Consider the following 15,624-nt stretch of genomic DNA (forward strand, 5'->3'; position numbering starts at 1 on the left):
ACCATATTAAAGGAGGTACTGATGACATCCTAGCCATCGTCTATGGATATTTGTATTATTACAACTTCCCAGCAGATGGCAGTAAAGTCAGTTGACCTAAAATCATCTGTGTATTATGGCAGTTTTTCTTTAGCTGAAATGGCTTAGGGTTAAGATCCTTTTTCCTAATTCACATGAAGGCATGATATGGATTTAAAAGGGTGTAACTGTGATCTACGAAGCAAGGACTACATTTCTTGTTCCATATAACTTTTGACTTTTTCTATTGTAGGCTCTAATATCTCCCATTCCAAAATAGCATGAACCAGCATTTCCCAAAAGCCTGTGATTCAAAATAAATAAATACAGGAAATAAAATCCAGTCGTGAGAGCACCCACTTTCCGTGTATGCTTCACCTGAGGGCCCCCAGCATTATCTCTTATGTAATATGTTTCTGTAAATCAAGTCACGCCTATAATCCCTGCATTTGGGAATAGCAACGCAAGAGCATTACTTGAGCCTGGGAGCATGAGACCGGCCTGGGCAACACAGTTAAAATTAAAGACGGAAATTAAAGACGGAAAAAAGACACTGTTATGGAAATCTAACCAAATATGACTGCCTGCCCAAGGCTTTGAACGCTGACACCTGCTCTTTCTTGGATAAAAAGGGAAAGCGTTGGCCAGGCGTGGTGGCTCACGCCTGTAATCGTAGCACCTGGGGAGGCCAAGGCAGGCGGATCACGAGGTCAAGAGATTGAGACCATCCTGACCAACATGGTGAAACCCCGCCTCTACTTAAAAATACAAAAATTAGTTGGGTGTGGTGGTGTGCACCTATAGTCCCAGCTACTCAGGAGGCTGAGGCAGGAGAATCGCTGGAACCTGGGAGGTGGGGATTACAGTGAGCCGAGATCATGCCACTGCACTCCAACCTGGGCAACAGAGTGAGACTCTGTCTCAAAAAAAAAAAAAAAAAAGATACTATCCTAGCCAGCATGGTGAAACTCCATCTCTACTAAAAATGCAAATTAGCTGGACGTGGTTGTGCCTGCCCGTAATCCCAGCTACTTGGGAGGCTGAGGCAGAAGGATCCCTTGAACCAGGGAGTCAGAATCGCACTGCTGCACTCCAGCCTGGTGACAGAGTGAGACTGTCTCAAAAAAAAAAGGGGAAAGTGAAGTGTCACTGGTGGGTGTTAACATAGTAGCAACTAAGCAGAAATTTCTCCTTGACTTAAAAGGATTGAGAGAGTGGGAAAGGAAGTAACTTTGTTACCTGGTTTTTCTGTGTTGGGCTCCTGTATCACCTAAAAGCATCTCTGGTATCCCATTTGGGAGTTGTAGATGCGTAGAAGACGGGGATTGAGTCCAACTCCTCCCACACTTATTTCTCAAAGCTACCCAGGTGGCCTTGCCCGTATGAGCTGACTTACGACCTTGCCCGTGAAGTGGGAATGATAGTGGCAGTATTTTGGTATTATGGGCCAGTGGAGGCAGAAGGTCAGGCAGGTCCCCAGCCCCTCATGCTCTCCGTCAACCCCACCCTGCAGGCTGTGTTTGACTGTGTGGTGAACTCCCTTAAGAACGTCTTCAACATCCTCATCGTGTACATGCTGTTCATGTTCATCTTCGCCGTGGTGGCTGTGCAGCTTTTCAAGGGGAAGTTCTTCCACTGCACTGACGAGTCCAAGGAGTTTGAGAAAGATTGTCGGTGGGTCACAACTTTCCGGCGCATTCCCATTGGGACTGGCAGGTGGGCAGTGGGGAGGTGGCTAGAGGCATCGGCCACTTGGGCTCAGAGACTGGAGAAGTGCTGAGCCTTGGGAGTGACTCGCTTGCAACGAGCTTGGTTCTTGGGTAGAAAGGAAACTAGTTTTAGAATTTGAGTCACTGCCCGTAGCCACAGGATGAGTCATAAGCAAATGGCTTGACCTTCCAGTCGCCGCCTTTGTCATGTGAGGGATATTAATACACGTCCACAGTTCCTTACTTGAAACCTTTACAGGCAGATGTGTTTCAAAGTTGAGAATATTTTGAGATTTTAGAAATGTTGGACTGTGTACATCCCATGTCGGACATGACACCCTCATCTGTGTCTAAGGCAACCTTATAAGCAAACACAATATTTCTGCTATAAAATGTGTAACTAGTAGGTCGGGTGCGGCGGCTCGCCCTCCCAAAGTGCTGAGCTGACAGGCGTGAGCCTCCGCGCCTGGTCACACCCATTTTCACAAAAGCCCTCGGTCCAGCAGTTCAGTGCCTCCTGTGTGTTCTTTTTAAAGGTGGTATCAGTGGGCTCTTAAAAATCCCAGCACTTTGGGAGGCCAAGGCAAGCAGATCACGAGGTCAGGAGTTCAAGACCAGCCTGGCTGACATAGTGAAACCCTGTCTCTACTAAAAATACAAAAATTAGCTAAGCATGGTGGTGTGTGCCTGTAATCCCACCTACTCAGGAAGCTGAGGCAGGAGAATTGCTTGAACCAAGACCCAGGAGGCGGAGGTTGCAGTGAGCCAAGATCGCACCACTGCACTCCAGGCTGGGCTACAGAAGGAGACTCCGTCTCAAAAAAAAAAAGTGTAACTATTTACATCAAATGGGGTAAATAACAAGTATGAAGAGCTTCATGTCCAATCAGATCAGGTTTCATTGCCAAATAGGTAAGAGGCCAGGTGCAGCGACTTACACCTGTAATTCCAACACTTTGGGAGGCTGAGGTGGGAGGATCACTTGAGGCCAGGAGTTGGAGGCCAGGTCAGGCAACATAATGAGACCCCATCCCTACAAAAAAATTTTTAAAAGTTAAAAAAAAAAAAAGAAAGAAATACAAAACAAAAATTTTAAAAGTATATAGAAAAAGAAAAAAAAGCTAGCGGGGCATGGTACCACACACCTGTAGTCTCAGCTACCCGGGAGGCTGAGGCAGGAGGATTGTTTAAACACAGGAGTTCAAGGCCACAATATACTATGACATACCGCTGCACTCCAGCCTGTGTGACAGAGTAAAACCTTGCCTCTCAAAAATATATACATATATATGTATTATGTGTGTGTGTGTACGTATGCACGTATATGCGTAGTGATATTGTCACTAGTGTAAAGTGGTATTTTGCAACAGATGGCAGCCTGTTATCTTGATGGCTATTTATTGAAATTAGGAGGATGCCGGATGTCTGGGTAGGACTCTGGTAGTAGCCGTTGTTTCCTTCCTTGAAAGGGAGTAGCAGCCTGTAAATGTCCCCTGTGTCCCTTTGCCTCCTCCTAAACTCCCCCTGCCCCACCCCCAACAAGTCCGAGGCTCTCACCCTGAGGACTAGAGGTGATCACGTTGGAAGAAAATGCTGGACCCTGGGTCTGCTCTCCCACCACGAGCAGGATTGTGGCATCATCCATGGATCTATCTCAAAGTAGATGCACATGCAGTCCCCCGCGAAGCGCAGGGAGATGTGGTGGCGGGGTGGGGAGTCACTGCTTCCCAGGCCAAGGGAGGCGGCAGAGGCTGGTGGAGCCCTCTTCTTTTCCCTCTTCCTGTCTGTGATAACCAAAGACAAGTGCAAGAGAGCCCCTCTTGCCCGTTTACTGACGGTCCCCACTCTCTTTGGCAGAGGCAAATACCTCCTCTACGAGAAGAATGAGGTGAAGGCACGAGACCGGGAGTGGAAGAAGTACGAATTCCATTATGACAACGTGCTGTGGGCCCTGCTGACCCTCTTCACTGTGTCCACGGGAGAAGGCTGGCCGCAGTAAGCTGGAAATCTACCCGGGAGGAGCCTCAGGGAGCAGGAGGATAACAGGCCTGAGAGTTTAGCAATAAGAAAGGTCTTGGAGGCCGGGTGTGGTGGCTCACGCCTGTAATTCCAGCACTTTGGGAGGCCGAGGTGGGTGGATCACCTGAGGTCAGGAGTTCAAGACCAGCCTGGCCAACATGGTGAAACCCCATTTCTACTAAAAATACAAAAATTAATCGGGCATGGTGGCGGGTGCCTGTAATCCCAGCTACTCGGAGGCTGAGGCAGGAGAAGCACTTGAACTGGGAGGCGGAGGTTGCGGTGAGCCGAGATCACGCCACTGCACTCCAGCCTGGGCGACAGAGTAAGACTCTGTCTCAAAAAAAAAAAAAAGAAGAAGAAGAAAGACAAAGAAAGGTCTTGGAGGCTGGGCGTGGTGGCTCAGGTCTGTAATCCCAGCACTGTAGGAAGTCAAGGCAGGTGTATCACTTGAGGCCAGGAGTTTGAGACCAGCCTGACCATCATGGCAAAACTTCATCTCTACTAAAAATATAAAAAGAAAAATAAAAATAGCCAGGCGTGGTGGAACACACTGTGGTCCCTGCTACTGGGGAGGCTGAGGCACGAGAATCACTTGAACCCAGTAGGCGGAGGTTTCAGCAAGCAGAGATTCCGCCACTGCACTCCAGCCTGGGTGACAGAGCAAGACTATGCCCCCCACCAAAAAAAAAAAGTGAGGCTGAATCATGGGCTTTGTCTTCATTTAAAATTTTGAGCCATGTGCAAAAAATATGGTTCATACCTGTTATCCCAGCTACTCAGGAGGCTGAGGTGGGAGAATCGCTTGAGCCTAGGAGTTCAAGGCTGCAGTGAGCTCTGATTGTGCCAATGTACTCCAGCCTGGACAACAGAGGGAAACCCCATCTCTAAAAAGAAAAAAAAGAAAGAAAGAAAAAGAAGAAACTGATATTGGTTCCTCATGGACTTTTTGCATTAATTTGGTTTTTTAAAAATATTGGAGCAAGGGCCGGGTATGGTGGCTCACGCCTATAGTCCCAGCACTTTGGGAGGCCGAGGCGGGTGGATCACCTGAGGTTGGGAATTCCAGACCAGCCTGACCAACATGGAGAAACCCCATATCTACTAAAAATACAAAAATTATCTGGGCGTGGTGGCATGCACCTGTATCCCAGCACTTTGGGAGGCCAAAGAGGGCAGATCACCTGAGGTCAGGAAGTCAAGCCAGCCTGGCCAACATGGTGAAACCCCGTCTCTACTAAAAATACAAAAATTAGCTGGGCGTGGTGGCGGGTGCCTGTAATCCGAGCTACCCAGGAGACTGAGGCAGGAAAATCGCTTGGAGGCAGGAAAATCGCTTGAACCCAGGAGCCAGAGGTCGTAGTGAGCCGAGATTGTGCCACTGCACTCCAGCCTGGGTAACAAGAGCGAAACTCCGTCTCAAAAAAAAAAAAAATTAAAATTAAGAAATGACTGACATTGTTGCCAACCTTTCAAAAAACAGTGACTACTTATATTTGTTTTTCATTTCCCTCTGTTCCTGTTCCACCATCTTACTTCCGCCCTCTCTCCACCTTCCTCATCACCCCTTGGGTCCCTGTCTGTCTCCTTCCTGCCCCTTCCCTCTCCCTGCCCCATTCCTTGCAGGGTCCTCAAGCACTCAGTGGATGCCACCTTTGAGAACCAGGGCCCCAGCCCCGGGTACCGCATGGAGATGTCCATTTTCTATGTCGTCTACTTCGTGGTGTTCCCCTTCTTCTTTGTCAATATCTTTGTGGCCTTGATCATCATCACCTTCCAGGAGCAAGGGGACAAGATGATGGAGGAATACAGCCTGGAGAAAAATGAGGTGCCACTTCCAATCCCATCTGTCCTTTAAAAACTGGGGACACACACGAACTTTAAAACACACACGCACACATATACAGCACCCAGGAACCAGTTTCTAGGGGCACCTGGGGGAGGTAAAAGAAACATCCTCCAAACAGAACCTAGCCTTCAGGGCAGCCCTTCATGGAGTTTCCAGAGGAAACACATCATATAGTGTATGTATCAGTCAGTTTAGACTAGGTTATGCCGCAGTAACAAGCAACCCCAGATTTCATTGCCAGATATCCACAAAGGGGCTTATTTTTTGCTCACACTGCATGTCGAGATCAGTTGTGTCTCTTCTGTGCATCATCTTTATTCTGGTTCCCAGGCTGAGAGCAGCCTCCCTCTGAGATGCTCCAGATGAAAAAGAGAGTGTGTCGGCCAGGCGCGGTGGCTCACGCCTGTAATCCCAGCACTTTGTGAGGCCGACATGGGTGGATCACGAGGTCAGGAGTTTGAGACCATCCTGACCAACATGGTGAAACCCCATCTCTACAAAAATTACAAAATTTAGCCAGGTGTGGTGGCGGGCGCCTGTAATCCCAGCTATTCAGGAAGCTGAGGCAGGAGAATCGCTTGAACCCGGGAGGCAGAGGTTGCAGTGAGCCAAGATCACGCCATTGCACTCCAGTCTGGGTGACAGAGCGAGACTCCACCTCAGAAAAAAAAAAAAGAAAAAGAGAAGATGCCAGACCGGGGTTCAGCCCTTCAGGCTTGTGCTCAAAAATTACACATGTCACTTCTGCTCACATTTCATCAGCCAAAACAAGTCACACACCCATTCTGACATCAGTGGAGTGGGGAAATACATTCTCCCCCAGGGAAGGGAGGTGAATATTTATGAATGAAAAGCCAAGCCAGGTGTGGTGGCTCACACCTGTAATCCCAACAAGCTGAGGCAGGAGGATTGCTTGACCTCAGGAGTTTGAGACCAGGCTGGCCAACATAGCAAGACCCCATCTCTACTGAAAACCACAAAAATTAGCCAGGCATGATGGTGCACACCTTTAATCCCAGCAACTCGGCAGGCTGAATTGGGAGGATGCTTTAACTTAGAAGTTCAAGGCTGCAGTGAGCTATCATCACGCCACTGCACTCCAGCCTGGGCAACAGAGCAAGACCCTGTCTCAAAAAAAAAAAAGGAAAGAAAATCCAGTCCCCAGTCTACCAGAGAGTGTAGACATGACTCTTTGCCTCTCTGGCATCATCCAAGCTAATTAGAGGACCTAGAATATGTCCTCTGCTCCCTTGACCCTTAAGACTTAACCACTATTCCTCCCTCTCTCTCCCTCGAAGACAAGGAGAGGCAGCAGCAAAGTGTTCCATAAGAAAGAATGGGCCAGGCACAGTGGCTCACGCCTGTAATCCTAACACTTTAGGAGGCCACGGCAGGAGGATCACTTGAGCCCAAGAGTTCAAGACCAGCCTGAGCAACATAATGAGATTCCCCCTCTCTATAATTAAAAAAAACTTTTTAATCGTAGAGAGGAGGAATCTCATTATGGGTGTGGTGGTGCATGCCTGTAGTCCCAGCTACTCAGGCGGCCGAGGCAGGAGGATCACTCGAACCCAGGAGGTCAAGGCTGCAGTGAGCTGTGATTGCACCACTGTGCTCCAGCCTGGGTGACAAAGCAAGCCCCTGTCCAAAAAAAAACAGAAGGAGGGAAGAAAGGAAGGAAGGGAGAGAAAGGGAGGGAGGGAGGAAAGGAAGGAAGAGATAGGGGAAGGGAGGAAGGAAAAGGAAGGAAGAAAGGAAGGAAAAGTGAAAGGGAAGGGAAGGTTAGGCTTCAACTTGACTTGGCACACTTGGTAGCTGTGTCACCTGAGGCAAGTGGTTTAACCTCTCTCGGCCTCTATTTTCCTCATCTGCAAAATGGGGCTATTCATAGTACCCACTTCCTGTGTTTGCATTAGCCATGCAATAATGGAAAAATGTCAGTACACGTTTTGGCAAGTGGTGATGTCTCAAGCAGCCATAGCTGTCAGGATAAGAAAGCAGTGATGAGAAGGAGAAGGGAGCCCAGGAATCCTGGCTGGGGGCAAGAGAGGCAGGGACCCGTGCCGAGTCAGACAGAGGGTGCCCGGTGAGCAGCCGCCTTCTCCCCGCTTCTGCCACTCACACCGCCGGCCTCTCTCCCGCAGAGGGCCTGCATCGATTTCGCCATCAGCGCCAAGCCGCTGACCCGACACATGCCGCAGAACAGGCAGAGCTTCCAGTACCGCATGTGGCAGTTCGTGGTGTCTCCGCCTTTCGAGTACACGATCATGGCCATGATCGCCCTCAACACCATCGTGCTTATGATGAAGGTAAGCGCCCACGCCAGCCCCGGCACCACTTCACCTCCACCTCGTTCCTGCCCCTACCATGGTAAAATGAAACCCTCTGCAGTTTCCCAGACAGGCCACATTCTGGGTCGCCTCTGAGATTTTGTCCCGGCTGTTCGCTCTCCCTGACACGCTGTTTCCACCACTCTCCCTGGCCGGCTGCTGCTTCCCAGCTGTACCTGCAGACCTCTTCCTCCAGAAAGCCTTCCCTGACCACCCGAGACTGCTTGAGGCGCCCGTCTCTGCAGGCAGCCTATCTTTATGTCACCTGCCACAAAAATCAGCGTCAGGTTGCACGGCAGTGCCCCCTACCCACTTGTGAGGACCTCACCCCTGAATTCCTAGAGCCCAACAAGGCGCAGTGGCTCACACCTTTTTTTTTTTTTTTTTTGAGACGGAGTTTCGCTCTTGTTACCCAGGCTGGAGTGCAATGGCATGATCTCGGCTCACCGCAACCTCCGCCTCCTGGGTTCAGGCAATTCTGCCTCAGCCTCCTGAGTAGCTGGGATTACAGGCACACGCCACCATGCCCAGCTAATTTTTTGTATTTTTAGTAGAGACGGGGTTTCACCACGTTGACCAGGATGGTCTCGATCTCTTGACCTCGTGATCCACCCGCCTCGGCCTCCCAAAGTGCTGGGATTACAGGCATGAACCAACACGCCCGGCTGGCTCACACCTTTAATCCCGGCACTTTGGGAGGCTGACGCAGGCGGGATCACAAGGTCAGCAGTTCGAGACCATCCTGGCCAACATGGTGAAACCCCATCTCTACTAAAAATACAAAAATTAGCCTGGTGTGGTGGCACACATCTGTAGTCCCAGCTACTCGGGAAGCTGAGGCAGGAGAATTGACTGAACCCAGGAGGCAGAAGTCTCAGTGAGCCAAGATCACACCACTGCACTCCAGCCTGGGCAACAGAGTGAGATTCTATCTCCAAAAAAAAAGGAAAAGAAAAGAGGCCAAGTGTGGGGGGCTCACGCCTGTAATCCCAGCACTTTGGGTGGCCAAGGTGGGCAGATCACCTGAGGTCAGGAGTTCAAGACCAGCCTGGCCAACATAGTGAAACCCTGTCTCTACTAAAAATGCAAAAATTAGCCGGGCGTGGTGGTGCATGCCTGTAATCCCAGCTACTCGGGAGGCTGAGGCAGGAGAATTGCTTGAACCCGGGAGGCGGAGGTTGCAATGAGCTAAGATTGTGCTGTTGCACGCCAGCCTAGACGACAGGAGTGAAACTCCATCTCAAAAAATAAAAGAAAAAAGTATTCAACCAGGCCCAATGGCATATGCCTATAGTCCCAACTACTCAGGAGGCTAAGATAGGAGGATTGTGAGTTTGAGCTCAGCCTGGGCAAAACAGCAAGACCCCGCCTACCAAAAAAAAAGGTGGGTGGGGGGGAGTTTTTGTTTTTTGGATGTGAAAAGAAGAGCCTAGTCCGGTGGAGAGTTGGGCTTGCCTGAACCGTGCCTTCCACCAGCGAGGTTGCTCCGCCTTTACCTGGGGCCGGGGTGTTGCCTCGAGAAGCACAAGCCTGCAGCTGCCTTTCCACTCCCCACTTCCCACCCCTGCTCACTGACCCCTGCCACCCTTGCTTCTTTCCCCTAGTTCTACGGGGCTTCTGTTGCTTATGAAAACGCCCTGAGGGTGTTCAACATCGTCTTCACCTCCCTCTTCTCTCTGGAATGTGTGCTGAAAGTCATGGCTTTTGGGATTCTGGTAAGTACCGCGTTGGGGCTACAGCTGTGGCCTGGGGAGCCGCCCAGGGGGAGGAACAGGTGCTGGATGATGGTCCCCCCATGTGGCTCCAAGACCCCCGAGCTCAAGGGTGGTTTCAGCATCCTGCCAGTGGCCACAGATCCGACTTAGGCATTCTTGTGTTTGCAGGGATTCCCAGGGAGACCCAATACATGAGTGTTACTATATGCCGGGTGCTTCTGTGTTCAGTTTCTCAAAATGACGGGAATCATAATGACTGGGAGTCATTAGCACCATTTTAGAGATAAGAAAACAAATCAGGCTGGGCACAGTGGCTCGTGCCTGTAATCCTAGCACTTTGGGAGGCCAAGGCAGGAAGATCACTTGAAGCTAAGAGTTCTCAACCAGCCTGGGAAGCAAAGCAAGACCCTGTCCCTACAAAAAAAAAAAAAAAAAAAAAAAAAATTAGCCAGGAGTGGTAATTCATGCCTGTAGTCCCAGCTACTCGGGAGGATGAAGTGGGAAGGTATTTTGAGCCCAGCAGGTGGAGGCTGCAGTGAGCTATGATCGTGCCACTGCACTCCAGCCTGGGCAACAGCAAGACTCCGTCTTTAAACAAGAATCTAAGAGGTCGGGCACAGTGGCTCACACCTGTAATCCTAGTACTTTGGGAGGCAGAGGCGAGCGAATCACTTGAGCCCAGGAGTTCAAAATCACCTAGCCAACATAGCAAAACCCCATCTCTACTAAAAATACAAAAAAATTAGCCATCATGGTGATGGGTCCCTGTAATCCCAGCTACTCAGGAGGCTGAGGCACAAGAATTGCTTGAGCCCAGGAAGTGGAGGTGCAGTGAGCTGAGGTCCTGCCACTGCACTCCAGCCTGGGCAACAGAACAAGTCTTACCAAAAAAAAAATTAGCCGAGCACAGTGGTTCACATCTATAGTCCCAGCACTTTGGGAGGCTGAGGCAGGTGGATCACCTGAGGTCAGGAGTTCGAGACCAGCCTGGCCAACATGGTGAAACACTGTCTCTACTAAAAATACAAAAATAACCAGGCATGGTGATAGGCTCCTGTAATCTCAGCTACTTGGGAGGCTGAGGCAGGAGAATTGCTTCAACCTAGGAGGCGGAGGTTGCAGTGAGTGGAGCTCACACCACTGCACTCCAGCCTGGGTGACAAAGCGAGACTCCATCTCAAAAAAAAAAAGAAATTACATATTTCTTTTTCACCAGCCACTAACTAAATTTTAACATTTCCTTCCATGTGAATGGGAGACACCAAACCCTTAGTATTAGTATTGGCAACACTTAATGTTATCAACATGACCTGTGTCACTTATAAACATCAGATATTTTCATATTGCCGTATAACAGCTGCAGATACCTTAAAATTTAATTTGCATTCATCATTTCTTTGAAATGCTGCTTGTGATTAAACCTACAGCTAAAATTTGTTAGTGTGTTAATGGAGAAGTATATTGTTAGATGGCCATTTTTTAGACTTTTTTTTTTTTTTGACACAAAGTCTCGCTCTGTTGCCCAGGCTGGAGTACGGTGGCACAATCACAGCTCACTGCAACCTCCACCCAGGTTCAAGTAATTCTCCTATCTCAGCTCACTGCAGCTTCCGCCAATGGGTTCAAGTGATTCTCCCAGCTCAGCCTTCTAAGTAGCTGGGACTACAGACGCACACCATCATGCCAGGCTAATTTTTGTATTTTTAGTAGAGACTGGGTTTTACCATGTTGGCCAGGCTGGTCTCCAACTCCTGACCTCAAGTAGTCTGCCTGCCTCGGCCTTCCAAAATGGTAGGATTACAGGCATGAGACACCAAGCCCAGCCTTTAAAAATATTTTGATAGCTATTTCGTTACAAAAGGTAATCTTGCTGGGCACGGTGGCTCATGCCCCGTAATCCCAGCACTTTGAGAGGCTGAGGCAGGCAGATAACCTGAGGTCGGGAGTTCAAGACCAGCCTGACCAACATGGAGAAATCCTGTCTCTACTAAAAATAGAAAATTAGCTGGGCGTGGTAGTGCTTGCTTGTAATCCCAGCTACTCGGGAGGCTGAGGCAAGAAAACTGCTTGAACCTGGGAGTTGGAGGTTGCAGTGAGCCGAGATCACACCACTGCACTCCAGTGTGGTGACAGAGCAAGACACCATCTTAAAAAAACAAAAAAGTATTGTAGTTCACATCTGTAGTCCCAGCAGTTTGGGTGGCTAAAGTGGGAGGATCTCTTGAAGCCAGAAGTTCAAGACCAGGCTGGGCAACATAGCAAGACTCCATCTCTACAAAAAAAAATTAAAGGCCAGACGCAGTGGCTCACACCTCTAATCCCAGCACTTTGGGAGGCCAAGGTGGGTGGATCTCTTGAGGCCAGGAGTTCGAGACCATCCTGGCCAACAGGGTGAAACCCTGTCTGTACTAAAAATACAAAAATTAGCCAGGCATGATGGCACATGCCTGTAATCCCAGCTACTTGGGAGGCTGAGGCGCAACAATAGTTTGAACCTGGGAGGCAGAGGGAGCCAGGATTTTGCCACTGCAGTCCAGCCTGGGTGACGGAAGGAGACTCTGTCTGTCAAAAAAAATTAAAAATTAGCCAAGCATGGTGCATACATCTATAGTCCTAGCTACTCAGGAGACTGAAGTGAGAGGATTGCTTGAACTCAGTTGGTCAGAGTTGCAATGAGCTACAATTGCACCATTGCATTTCAGCCTGAGTGATAGAGTGAGACCCCATCTCTAAAAGAATAAAAATTATTTTTAAAAATTGGGGGACCAGGTCCGGTGGCTCACACCTGTAATCCTGGCACTTTGGGAGGCTGCGGTGGGCAGATCCCTTGAGGCCAGGAGTTCAAGACCAGCCTGGACAACATGGTGAAACCCTGTCTCTACTAAAAGTACAAAAATTAGCTAGGCATGATGGTGGGAGCCTGTAATCCCAGCTACTGGGGAGGCTAAGGCAGGAGAATCGCTTGAACCCAGGAGGCGGAGATAGCAATGAGCCGAGATCGCGCCATTGCACTCCAGCCTGGGTGACAGCAAGACTCCATCTCAAAAAAAAAAAAAAAATATTTAAGGTGAAGAAGGCTTATGCTAATAGGCTGGGACTTGAAGTCTTGAAGGTCTCCAGTGAGTGGCCAAGGTGAGACTTGAACCAGGACATCTGTTCTGTTCTCTTGACCACCAGCTTAGTCCATTCCTTTGAAGAGAATGACCTACAGCCTGTGGTCTTAGCCAGGGTCTCAGGAAACCAGGTTCCCACCTTGGCTCAAGGAGGTCCTTAGGGGCATCGGCTTTGGCACCAACTGGGGCTCAGTTTCAGTGGGGACCTCCAGGGGGCAGCAGAGAGCACACACCGCAGAGTCATCCTACCTCACGGGGAGGGAGTGGGTGTATTTTTCCTCCACTGCCCATCAGACATAATCACAGGCCACTCCTGGGAGAGCTGTTAATTCCCAAACACATGTGCAGCCAGAGAGAGACCCTGGGCAAAGTAACATACCCTAGGTGTGCAGTTGAGATGTAGGCAGGGCCCCAGCAACATCTGCTAAAATGCCAAAAGTGCCAGTAGGACTTGAAATCCTTTTAGGTAGTTGTGAAACAGCAACATCTCATCTGTTAAGCACCTACTGTATACTCCATGCTCATGACTCACATTCATTGTCTGATTGCTGTGATACCCCTGCCTTCCAGAGAAAGGCACAGAGGCCTTTGATTATGTCTGATGGGCACTGGAGGATAAATACACCCACTCCCTCCCTGTGAGGTGGGATAACTCTGTGGTGTGTGCTCTCTGCTGCCCCCTGGAGGTCCCCCTGAAACTGAGCCCCAGTTGTTAGTGCTAAAGCTGATGCCCCAACCATCTCCGTGAGCACTCCAAATAGGAGACGAGCACAGCTCTCAAGTCAGGCTCCTTCTCTGTAAGGCAGAGGGACTACTTCAGGGTCACACTGACCACCTCAACCCCTGACCTGGCCTCTGCTTCTGCGAAGATGCTCAGAAGGCCCTGTGTTTTGTGTTTTGAGTCCCACTGACCCCAGAGGGGAGGCCATCTCTTTGACCCAGACTCTTGGATCCGGACAGGGGTGCTACCCATCACCATGTCAGTACCCAGTTGAGGGGAGTCAGAGAAAGGGGGAGGGCTTGTGGGACTGTTTTCCAAACAATGTGGAGTATTTCTGTATTTTAATAGCAGAGAGGCTATGCTTGTGTTTCACCTTGAGCCAGGACCCAGTCTAGGAATATAGCAGTCAGGATAGATCAAGTGAAGCTACAGTAACAAACAGCCCCACATCTCAGTGACTTACATTGATGAAGGTTTTTTGCACTCAGCAGAGAAGCTGTTTGCCTCACAGTTACTCAGGGACCCAGGCTCCATCTGAAATGTTACTGGTTGCCAAGCCCAGGGTTGAGAGGCTACAGAGTCCAACGCTGACCAGCAAGTGGCCACACTGTTTCCACTCACAGCACGTTACCACACCTAGACCCACACGGCCCCATCTAAACACAAGGAGGCCGGAAGTATGTGTGCCTGGAAGGCCCCAAAGCCCTGTTCTGTTCTGTTCTGCACCCTGTTACTGTCCTCCTCCTCCGGGTCAGGAAATGGAGGCTCAGAAAGGAAGCCACTTGCCCATAGCCACACAGCTCTGGTAGCAGAGCTGGGATTTGAACCCAGTCTGCTTTCTTCATGAGCATGCTGCCGCCTAGTGGGGTCCTGAATACAGACTCTGGGCTCTCTGAGGTCTGGGTTCAAATTCCAGCTTTATATCTCTGTGCTGCTGACCTCAGGCAGATGAGTGTCTTGGCTCTTTGAGGCTTGGTCACCTCCTAGAAAATGGGTGTAGCTGGGAGTGGTGGCTCACGCCTGTAATCCCAACACTTTGGAAGGCCAAGGTGGGCAGATCACTTGAGGTCAGGAGTTCGAGACCAGCCTGACTAACATGGTGAAACCCCACCTCTACTAAAAATACAAAAATTAGCCGGGCATGGTAGCATACACTTGTAGTCCCAGCTACTCAGGAGGTTAAGGCAGGAGAATTGCTTGAATCCATGAAGCAGAGGTTGCAGTGAGCCGAGATCATGCCACTACACTGCAGCCTGGGTGACAAAGCAAGACCCCATCTCAAAAGAAAAGAGGCCAGGCGCAGTGGCTCACGCCTGTAATCCCAACACTTTGGGAGGCCAAGGTGGGTGGGTCACCTGAGGTCAGGAGTACGAGACCAGTCTGACTAATATGGTGAAACCCCGTCTCTTAAAAAAACAAAAAAAAGGAAAGAAAGAAAATGGGTGATAAGCCTTCCCTCCAGGATCTTCATGAGGATCTCAATGATGTCATTTATAAAGCCCCTGGGGTCTCAGGAGCCCTCAAAAGTGCTAGAGAGACAGGCCACAGCTCTGAAGGGCAGCCCCATCGCTGTGCAGCTGAAGCAGGGTCTGGAGGCCCCCTCTGGAGCCAGGCCAATCATGGGAAGGTCCCCAGGGAGGGAGACTCAACACAGATGATGTTGAACAGCCCTTACCACAGCACTTCGAACAACCACAGCTGTCCCGGGCACTCCGCTGATTGGCAGCTGTGCCCCTCACCTGCCCCCGGCCAGCCTAGGGGGCCGGGAAACCAAGCCCTCTGTTGGCATCTCTGTCTTGTGGGTCCCCATTCTAGAATTATTTCCGCGATGCCTGGAACATCTTCGACTTTGTGACTGTTCTGGGCAGCATCACCGATATCCTCGTGACTGAGTTTGGGGTAAGTCTACCGCCAGCTTCTCTCTGGGTGACTCTGGGCTGGATGAGGCCGGTGGCAGGTGGGGGAGGGAGGATGGTCCCAGAAGCAGTGGGTCCTGACAGCCACAGCTGGCTTGAGCCAGCACTTGGCCATGACCAGAGAGGGAGAGCTGGGGACCCGGGGACAAGGGCAGCCCCTCAGGAGGGCATCGTGGGAGGATGGGGGTGACCAAACCCTGGCTGTAGGGCTAGCACTGAGGGGTGGGCGTCCCT

The 15,624-nt window shown here is 50.2% G+C and overlaps 1 protein-coding gene across 1 annotated transcript in view; it reads left to right on the forward strand.

The window, feature by feature from the left end:
* The window catches only part of CACNA1A (calcium voltage-gated channel subunit alpha1 A), a 298,241-nt gene that overhangs the window by 244,700 nt on the left and 37,917 nt on the right, over nucleotides 1-15,624 (forward strand). The window contains exons 26-31 of the mRNA XM_064381775.1: nucleotides 1,532-1,692; nucleotides 3,585-3,722; nucleotides 5,373-5,574; nucleotides 7,740-7,904; nucleotides 9,530-9,640; nucleotides 15,290-15,373. Of these exons, the coding sequence (XP_064237845.1) occupies nucleotides 1,532-1,692; nucleotides 3,585-3,722; nucleotides 5,373-5,574; nucleotides 7,740-7,904; nucleotides 9,530-9,640; nucleotides 15,290-15,373 (861 nt within the window). The remainder of the gene's footprint in view (nucleotides 1-1,531; nucleotides 1,693-3,584; nucleotides 3,723-5,372; nucleotides 5,575-7,739; nucleotides 7,905-9,529; nucleotides 9,641-15,289; nucleotides 15,374-15,624) is intronic.

The sequence above is a fragment of the Aotus nancymaae genome, unplaced genomic scaffold (genome assembly GCF_030222135.1).
Source record: "Aotus nancymaae isolate 86718 unplaced genomic scaffold, 86718_ANA_hifiasm-v0.15.2.pri h1tg000028l, whole genome shotgun sequence".
Lineage (NCBI taxonomy): Eukaryota > Metazoa > Chordata > Mammalia > Primates > Aotidae > Aotus > Aotus nancymaae.